General features: G+C 30.9%; 1 protein-coding gene across 1 annotated transcript in view; it reads left to right on the forward strand.

Moving 5' to 3' along the window:
* The window catches only part of LOC105364159 (protein FAM151B), a 33,180-nt gene that overhangs the window by 17,874 nt on the left and 4,421 nt on the right, over positions 1-10,885 (forward strand). The window contains exon 2 of the mRNA XM_011502029.1: positions 8,508-8,630. Coding sequence (XP_011500331.1) covers positions 8,508-8,630 — 123 coding nt within the window. The remainder of the gene's footprint in view (positions 1-8,507; positions 8,631-10,885) is intronic.

Consider the following 10,885-nt stretch of genomic DNA (forward strand, 5'->3'; position numbering starts at 1 on the left):
AACAAAACAATGAGAAATTATTTTTATTTCATTGTGAAATTTAGTTATCAGTACTTTCGTTAAAACTGTCATCGTTGAGCATTGTTCGTTTCGATCGCCCATGGTAAAAAAATATCAAAATCAAATATTAAACAATAGATTATATTTTTCCTTAACAATCGATATTCTTTTATAATAATTATATTTTTATTTGTAATAGTTATTTTAGCCAATAAACGCATTGTACTTTTTCCCACGTCGGCCTTTAAAATATCTCTCGAAATGAACTAATTTTAACTTTATCTTTTAAACGCATTTATCTTTATCGTAAACGTGTGCTAATATGTCGGTTTATTTATGAAAAAAGGAAGTCCGATATCTCGTAGCTCTTTACGAAGTTGCCAAAGACAATTTCAGACTTTCAAGTCCGTTAGGTCGCATTCTATATAATTTGGAAAAATGTAATATGAATATTAAAAAATTTCCAATGATATTTTCGAGTATTTTCGAATTTTCGAAAAAGAATGTACCATTTTATAAATGAGTTATTATGATTGTTATATCAAAATTGAGTGAGAAAATTTTTCTTTATGCAAAATTCACCTTTAAATCTATATTATAAAATTAACTTTGAACGGAAAAATTGGTCAATTAAAAACAAAACTGATTGTATTATAATCTGCAAATTTAAATTCACAATAACATACACTGTTAACTATCCATGCCCAAATGTATTTCCGTAACATCCATCTAAATTGTTGAAATTAATAAACTATATATTCTGATATCATTGGGCTAATTTAATGAATCTCATAAAACTATCTTACTGATTTGATCGTCCGATGAAATATTTTTCATTACTTAAAATTGTTTCTTATATTTCTTTTTTTTTTTTGTTTTTTTTTTTTTTTTTTTTTTTTTTTTGTTTTATGTTAATATCACTTTTACAGAAACGTCAGTTTAAAAAATCGAATATAATGACAATTATTCAAATGTTATCTTATTTTGTTATAAATTGTTGTATGCATACTATAAAATTAAATTAACATGCAAAGCCAATGAAATGATTTTTTCAAAACATACAAGAATTTGATAAAGATAATTTATAAGGTAATATATAGCACATATGTGTACGACATTGTAGAAAAGAAAGTAAATAGATTTATGGCATAGAATGCAATAATATAATGTTGAAATATAAATAATATTAAATGCATACTAAAAAAAAAATGAAGAAGAAGAAGAAAAAAAGAAGAAGAAGAAGAACAAGAAGAAAAATAGAATGAAGGCTATCAAAATACTTAGTTGCATATTTTTTCGCATATAATGTAAAACAATTAAGCCTTTGTTAAATGCTCTTATTATAGACTTTAGTCTTGTCTCGAACATTATGTAATAGGATGATATTCTCTTATAGCTTAGTTATTACGGTAGTTTAAAAAAAAAATACTGAAATAGATATTTCATTATTTTTCTCATATATAATTGAAGAAAAAAATATTTATCGACTGTTTTGTTAATAATAATGAAATAGAACAATAGTGTTAAATATATTACATATTTTTCACTTTATATTAAGAATATACAGGTATTGTAATATTCTATGTTAATAGTAGTAAAATCAATCTTTATGTACAGAAACATGTAAGTATAGTTATATTTTATATACTTCATATACTAAATATTTCTTTAATTTACATTAAATGAAATGGATAAACTTTCGAGAAATATAAATGTAATTTTGTGACTGGATCTTCGTTTTATGAAATAGTTAAGATTGTCGTATATGGAACTACGATCAATTGTATGATAAATAGCATTTAATAAACAATAAAATCTTTAAACACAATTATATGCGTAATAGTAGATAAAAATAATTTGCTTCATTAAGAATTGAGAAAAATTTGTATGAAATTTGTACTTGATATGTAATAAATATTTTTAAATTCCAAGAGATTAAAGTTTTTTTCAAAATTATCTCAGAACATTATGAAATCTTTGATAAACATAATTATTATATAGAAATGCATGTTTTTAAATTAATAATATTGCACAATAACTTTAATTATCAATTAAAAAAATTAAATGAAAAGTATATTTAGCTTGTTTATGTTTTTTAATTATTGTATAATTTTTACATTGACGTCGCAATTATTATATATATATATATATATATAAATATATATATAAATATATATATATATGTATATATAAATAGTTGCTCTTCTCGCTCACTTATTGTTATCACTTATCGCTACTATTTATTTCGAATGCTCGTGTTATTATAAAATTATACCAAAACTAAATCGCTGTTTTATGTCTTACAAAGACAAGGGGCATTAGACATTTTCTTTTTTCTATTCTATGAACACTGTATTTTCAGTTACCCTCATCATTGTAAAGTGACAGTGAAATTTTTACGTATTATTCAAAAGTTTTCATGAATATTCATGGGCCAAAACAACTTCCCCAATTTACTCAGTGCTCCTATAGTTTTAGAAATTCAATCGACTAACTCCTCTGTAAATTGAACTTTTCCTGGAGCCTCCAAGTACTACTTATTATAATACATTTTACAGCCAACCACAAGCCAGGCAATCGACATAAATGTCTTAATACGGCATTTTAAAGCAGGGCATTCGTTAAAATTAATGCTCATTGGCCTGTTAAATTATTCGGCTAATTAAAACGACCAATAATGTCGATGTCCGCGTGCAAAAATGACCTCGAGCTCCTCAAGATCGGCATTTCATTTAAGAAGTCATTGTTATTAGCGTGCCGGGGACTGGACAATAGAAGAGCTCATCAGGCACAGCTTACCGAGTCGAGATTACTCGAGGCGAGGATAATGGCGGTGACGGCTCGGTGTAATTGCTCCTCCTTACGGATCAGCTTTCGCCAGGTGACCGCGTATCCTCGCGCCTTGGCGCGCGTCGGCTAACGCGATGCCCCGGTGCCAGGGGAACCGTCCGCGGTGGGACGGCTGGCGATGGAGGGACCGGACCGGAGGGTTGGGGGGGGGGGCGCGCAAAAGAGGTCGTGGCGAACATTTATCGCGGAGATCGCGATTGAGAGCGGCGCGAGTAAGGAAAGGGGTTATCAATCGGCGGCCGGGACCTCGCAACGCCACCACTTAACTCCGGATTGTCTGCTCTCGGTGCCCACGATCGATGAATTATTTTATTATCTCGGTGCATCGGAGCTAAGGGGTCTTAATTCTTTATTGTGCGGCCGCGGCTCCGACTTAATCTCGTCGCCGGCATGGGCGGGGGCGGGAGCGACCGCGAGACTCTCGTAATATTGCCGACTATTTTTAGCGCCGATGAGATTTTTATCGAATTTAGACAGCGATTATTAGCTTTGCGTGGGAATGCTTTGGCGGGCGACACGATGATTGGTTATGCGATAAATTAAGGTCGTTAAGGATTTTGTAAACTACAGATCGTTTTGCCATTCAATTGCCATCTAAAAATATCAATTTCATTAGTTTAATAAGTGACTTAGGTATGCTCGTCTTATGTACATCACAAAATTCGTAATCAGCTCGATATGAATTATATACAATACATTATGTACATTATCATATATATATATATATATATATATATATATATATGTCTACACTATGTTTAAGTATTCAGTTGAAATATTAAGCTTATATGAATAATAAAAAACCGTTATTTATGTATCATTGCTTATACGCAATATTAATAAATAATAAACAATACTATTAAATGCTCGCTTTAATAGGTTAAATTTAATGTTACTTTTATATGACATGTTAAAATCTATTCTACATGTGAGGTGATTTTTTAAAAATAAATAATAAATTGAAAATAATACGTAGTATCGTTTAATCGTACGTGTCGTCGCAATATGTAGTGAAAAAATATTGGTTTAAAAAAAGGTTCGAGCAGCGACTTGAGAAAGTGTATAGTTCATTTTTGTTTGAATACTTTGTAACGTAATAATGTCGATAAAGGAATGATATCGAATAATGTAAGTGAAAATTTTTACATTAGATCAATGTCTTTGCAAATGCTTATATTCAGTAATTTATTGTCATTGGGAAAAAAATCCTCTCGTACGAAGTCTGTGTAAGTCTCTAAACAAATAATTGGATTACTATGTAAGTCAATATTATGAAATCTAACTCGACCTTGGAGCATATTTTCACAAAGCGGCTCGATGTTGATTTATTTTTTGTTTTTATTTTATATATATATATATATATATATATATATATATATATTATAAGAATACACATTATATTTGGTTTTATAAATTCAATATTCTAAAGCTATTTTTACATTTGTGTATTTGCATTTGTGACTGAAAAGAGCGAGTTTTGAAATTGGGAATTGTTTGAAATAACTACAATATTAATATAGCATTTTTTTCCGTTACAATGCGGCGTGTCAACTGCAATATTATGACAACGGCAATAGCTATGGAGAATTTGTGTCTTTTCGTTGGAAAACCAAATGCCTTGATCTGAAATTGGAGTTGGAGTGCTTTGGCGTCGTTATTGCGCGCTTAGGCGCACAGTCGAGAGTCGTCAATTTTCATTCATGAGACATGAATTCCATTTCCTTTTCCTTTGCCCCATCGCATTTACCGAAAATATCGACATTAACGTCACGGTCCACGGTCGTGCGAGTCCACAAGAGAAAGGAGCTGCTCGTTAAATCAGTACCTCGGCCCCGGGACGATCCGTCCATTACAATACGAATCGAAACCTTAAAAGTCATTACTAAGATTTGCAGCCGTACGAGGCTAATTTGCTAAATGGCCCAGACGACCGTAGACCACGAAACGGTGACTACGCCACCACTGGCACACAACGAAATTTTGTCCTTGGCTCTTCTCGGGGGGAGGAACTCGCAATACGACGTAGATGTGCGATCGACATCAGTCACCATATTATGCTTACGTCCTAATGCATAGACGTCCGATAAGATAACGTACGTGAAATATAGAGGCCAATTTACGTAATTTCTCTAACAAGTACAATACACACGTTTGTATTCGGTATGTAAATTGACGAGTAAAGCCAGGAATCGCTTACGAAATAAGTACAGCATGGCTGTGTAATTGTGGCCAGGTGGATTGATATCGGATATATAGACGAGTTGCTAAATGTCCGTAGGATCGACGTAGGATCTGTCACGCCAATGCAATTTCCATTTACATTTCTAATGATCTTGTACTCTCACGATCGATATTAAAATCAAGCAGCGAAAGAATTTCTTCCACTTACAATGAAATTATGATAATCGGCGCTCTGTCATTTATTCAGTTCATTCGATAATTTGTGAAAAGTGCGGGCAACGTCAGACTCATCGAACGTTAATAAATTATCTTGTAAGCGGACGTAGCCCACTTGGCTCGCTTTAACATCCGCAGCTGTTTGCAAGGGCTAATGCGCCACTACCATGAGTTAGGTAGGGGAGGGATGGCGGGGTGGCCAGTGGCTGGATTGAAGGGCTCGACCCGAATAAGTCTGGAGCAGAGCGCTAGACGTGGATTTAAGGAAGGCCGAAATATAGGGTCAAAGTTCAGGGAGATTCTGTCGGCACACAGGTGTATTTTTACCCAGAAGGCTAGCAGGTCAGCTCGTTAATCTACGAGTCTGCGCATCCGTACGTGTGTAAGCGACTTGTGCAGATGGTGCAAGTGGAGCGCGCGCGTAGTAGTGGTCTAGTAATATAAGGGCGTGTGTTTCGGTGGGTAGGTGTGCGCTCGTGCGTCGTTGGATGCTGAATTGTGGATTATCGGGGGAGGAACAGTAGGCAGGCGCACGAACTTGATTCGTGCCTCATCTTTGTAAACCGTCTTGTACATCTATCATGCTCTCCTCTCCTGTTTTCGCTAGCATCTCCTTTCCCTTGATTTTAATTAGAAGCTACATCGCGCAGGTGTTAAATGAAAGGCAACATTTGTCCTCGTGAGATTCCAAGGTCCGTGCCATTTCGACTTGAATTCGTGACAGAAATTTTCCTTTGCAGAGTCAAGTTACACAATGCTATACGGGGATATTCTATTGTGTCGCAGACAGATCGAGGCATATTTAAAAATTTGATAAAAAATTTGAAAAAAAAATTGGAGAAATTTCTTCAATCTAAATAATCCTGGATATCAAGAATTACATTTTCTTTTTTCTTTCTTTTTTCTTTTTTTTCTTTTTTTTTTTTTTTTTAATTAAAAAAGACGATTTCTAAAATAACAATAAAATATATTTTGCTGTTGCAAGGCTTCATCGATTACTCTGGGAGCTACGTAATGTCAAATTTTCGAAATAATAACTGTGATGTGCCTTGTGTTCTTTTCAGAACCGAATATATCTATAATCTAACTCATACTATGTAATATTCATATAATTATTCTTAATTTTTTAATAGTTAGAATTTTGTAGAAAGTTGTATTCAATTTTCAATGCATGGGATATAATTTTTTTTTCGTACTCTTAATTTACGATTGAGTTATAATTCAAACTTCAAACATCCTTGCTGCCTTCCTTTTCTTTAGCTTCAAGAGCTTTGCTTTTTCTTTTTTCTTTTTTTTTTTTAACTATGCATTCTGAAGTTGGCTGTACACTCGTACATAACTTTTAATTTGTAAGTATTTATAAATTTGAATAAGTATTTGAATAACCAAGGGCTTTCATAACAGCAGTCGGTTAAATCTTTAGATATATTGTTATAGTAAATTAATACAAATAATAAATTAATACAAATATTAAAAATAATTTATTTTTACTCATTTGAACAATTTTTCTAAAGAATCGTACTTTAAATGACAAATTATGTATAGACCCTATTGTTAATCAACCCAATAAATTGCGAATAATTACTACAGATTATTTCCAGATTGATTTAAATAATTATAGTATTTAAATGATTTTCAAATCATATTTAATGTATGATTTTAAATATATAATCAAGGAAATTATTTAATATACAAAAAAATATTCAAAAGGTAGATATGGCATAAATAAAATATAGATTTATATTTTTTATATATAATAATTTACGTAATTGTTAAATTATGTCAAAATATGTGTGTGCGCGCGCGCGCGCGCGCGCGTGTGTGTGTGTGTGTGTGTGTGTGTGTGTATGCATGTATATGTATTATGGTATCATTGCTTATTTTTGTTATTGTTTAGTTTTCATAACCTGATATTCAATATTATTTTTGCGCAATACCTATAATTATTTATTATATTAATTGATTAAAATAGAAATCACAATAGAAAAATAGAATTAGATATAACACATAAAAGCTATAAATGTGTGTTACGTCGAATAATTTTGAATACATATTATTAATATTTATACACAATGATACGGGAAGTTTTTAATTATACTTTGTTATCTTTGTTTCAATTGTCATAAACTTACCCGCGTGTATAAATGATTAAGTAGGTATAGTTATACTATACGTTGATTTTAGAATTAGAGAACCGATGTGAAGAAATCAAATGTCTCCTATCTCATTTTTTATATTATTTAATTACTTAACAATTGCAGTCTCACATAATTAAGTTACAGTATATATGTTAAAGCAATAAATACGTATTTTTTGTGTTTGTTTAAGACAAAAAATATTTTGTTAGATATTTGATTATCGATAATAAAATAAAATTCAAATATCATAGACACATCTATATCAGTAAATTATAAAGATGAATAATGATTATAGAATGCATAACGTATATAAAACTGTAACTTTCCAATAAAAATAATATAGGCATAAATAAATATGCATAAAAATTAAATTAAATATTTGTATGTTAAATTAATTAAAAAATAGATTCGTAAGTAGTAAAATAGTATATTATATTTTACTTAAACAAAATAAAAAGTATATTATTCATTGGAGATATTAGTTTATTAGAAATATTGAAATAAATATGTGATAATGACATTGATTAATTAAATTACAGTTCGCTATAAATATATTAATTTACTACTGAAACCAAATTGTAGATTTTTTTCTAATTAAATTATGCATAATATGTGTTATAGTTACGATACATAGTTGTTATTACTAATAACATATAATTAACTTTCTATTACGTTTACGTGAAATGCTGTATTCATTCAAGTGAGGAGGACTTTAATAGAGAGAATGCAATAATTCTTTATTAATGCTTAATTTTTCCTACTTAATTTACTACTTAGAGACAATGCAATTAAATATAGTTTATAAATAAATTTAAGCGGTAAGTAATATATTCTCTCTAAAGTCTTATAAAAAAAACGCTTATAATATTTTGTAAATTGTCGAAAATAACGTTATATTTTACCTACACAAATATAATACATAAATAATTATTGCTCCGAATAGATTCTTTAGTGGGTTAGTATTATAATAGAAATGTTAACTGATTAACTGCCAAACATAATGATACATTTAATAAATTTCAATTTAATAATGGGAAAAAATGTGAAGAATATGCAATAAACAATGAGGTTATATTTTTATTGTATAAATATTAACGATATTATTCTAAATCTTCTTTTCAGATTTGACGATGGCGGCTACCACTATCGAACAATTATTTCCAGATTCAAAGACGAATTTAACAACGATAAAGTGGGCTCATAGAGTAAATAGTCAAGATGATTTGAATAAAGCTCTTGAATCAAGTAAGAATTTTAAATAATCTATAAACGTAATTATTGAATTAGTAAAATCATGATATCATACAATGTAATAGTTATATCATAATTATGACTATGTAATACAATTGTAATTTTTTTTTTTAATATAATTGAATAGAAATCAAAAGCGATGATGTTGAACGTCTGAATTGCTAGAAGAGAACTAGTAGAACTAACGTATGAATGTATTAATATTCTTAGATATCATGTAACTTCGTAACAATGATTTGAAAAACTAATATAAATATAAAAATGTCGTAAGACATATATTTAAAAATTTAATACCATTTCTTAGATATTTTATATGGGATAAATGGAAAAAATATTTTAAGAGTCTTTTGTTCTAGTCTCTTCATTATGGGATTACAATATTGGAAAATATTTTCTTAATAAACAAACTATTTAGATTTTATGAAACGTTGGGTGGAGCGAATTAAAAAATGTATTAAGTGTATTCTATGTACGATATCGAGTTAATTAATTTCTCATTTTTATTATTTAAGTCCGTTTATCATAATATCTTCAATTTTTTATGTTGTATAGATTCTTTTCAATTTTCCCTTTATATTAAAAAATTATAATTCATTTGATGAAGTAATAAGCGTGTCATTGCTATCTGTACTCTTCTACAACTAATAATAGTGCTAATAAAGGCCATAATTTACATAGATCCTTAAAAATGTCTATCGCTGATACGCATCATTGATAAGGTAATCAATATAAAGCTCGAATAGATCTGGCAGATAACTTATTAATTGAGCAAAGGTAGCCCGAGTCTGAAATACGTAAATTCAATAGTGATTAGTTAATTAAGGATGAAGAAGTTGGGATTTCATCACGAACGTAATGTGTTGTTTCGATCCACAATTATGAAATATTCATAGGCACGATGGGCGCGGCGAGGATATTTGGGCAGTAAAGGCGACATAATAGCGACGTCCTCGGGTGGGTGCACGTATGGCCGTACATTATTTTTATATTTGCGTGTCCCGTCGTCATAGTGCCTCGGCGGCTCTTTGCATTTATGACCTTCGGTGCCGTGTATACGCGAATCGGCGACTCACGCGCTACGCGCTTGGAATTTTGTTTTCGCGTCATAGGCGACTAAGACCCTCGTTACGAATTCAAAGGGGGATTCTTTAAGGCAGTCAGTCAGCCATCCTTTTCTTTCGTCGATATAAATTATACGTGGATGCAAGATCACAAGGTTCGTACATTTTTCCAATTCGCCTTCCTCTATGAGCAGTTGAGAGTACATGTTGAGTTCTGAATATAGGTCAACTCATTACTTTTATTGGCCGATTGGACCCCCACTTTTATTGATTGAAAGGCTTTTTATCGTTGTTTAACATTATAGTTATTCGCGAGAGTAAAACATTGTCGTTTAATTTAATTTAATAAATATCGAGGTTACTACAAAAGAATATTTCTACATTATAATATCGATGATAAGTGGCTCGAAGATAATCGTAGAGCGAAGTTTTTTTTTAGGTGATCTTTATAAATGAGCATTGTCAGTTTGCGTTATCGATAAATTGCCCCGTGAATTATTTATTTACTATTCGTACGTTATAGACGTATGGGATCACAGTCATTCGTGCATATAAAAAAGGCGTCCGATTGATTGCGGGAAGAAAAGGTAGAACAATAAATGTAACAAGCAGTATGAAAAGAAATTTTTTAAATTAAAGGAGCGAGTAATTGCTTTAAATAGAGAAACAAGTATCGATTGAATGCAACGATGAAAGCATTAGAAGAATAAACTTATTCTATTAGGAAGCTATACCATTGGCTAATACTTTATGTATTCTGTTATGCAATAACATTATTTAATTAAATATCAATTGAGTTCAAATCCGTAATAAACTGATACAAAAGATTATGATTGCATTGGTTTAATTTTTTTGGAGCACGCCAACGTACGTTAATATTAATAAAACATACGAGTATATCAAGTTAAAAAATAATTACAAAGGAATAATAACATACGAATTTTTTTGTTTGTTTTTGATTTTGTTTTGCTCTGTCCATTCGAGAGATATCGGAGAAAATAGATCAAAAAACTATTTTGGAACGAGGAGCACATTTTCATAAATAATCTCAAAGTAAATTTGAAGGTTAATATTGTTTGTTCCGTAAGCTTAGGCGAGAGAGAAAGAGAAACAGCAATTGATAACCGTTGTGAAAGGGATTGGGGATGGGGGATGGGGGATGGGGGATGGGGGTTGGGGGGGGGGGGG

Source organism: Ceratosolen solmsi, unplaced genomic scaffold, assembly GCF_000503995.2.
Source record: "Ceratosolen solmsi marchali unplaced genomic scaffold, CerSol_1.0 scaffold43, whole genome shotgun sequence".
In the NCBI taxonomy this organism is placed as follows: Eukaryota; Metazoa; Arthropoda; class Insecta; order Hymenoptera; family Agaonidae; genus Ceratosolen; species Ceratosolen solmsi.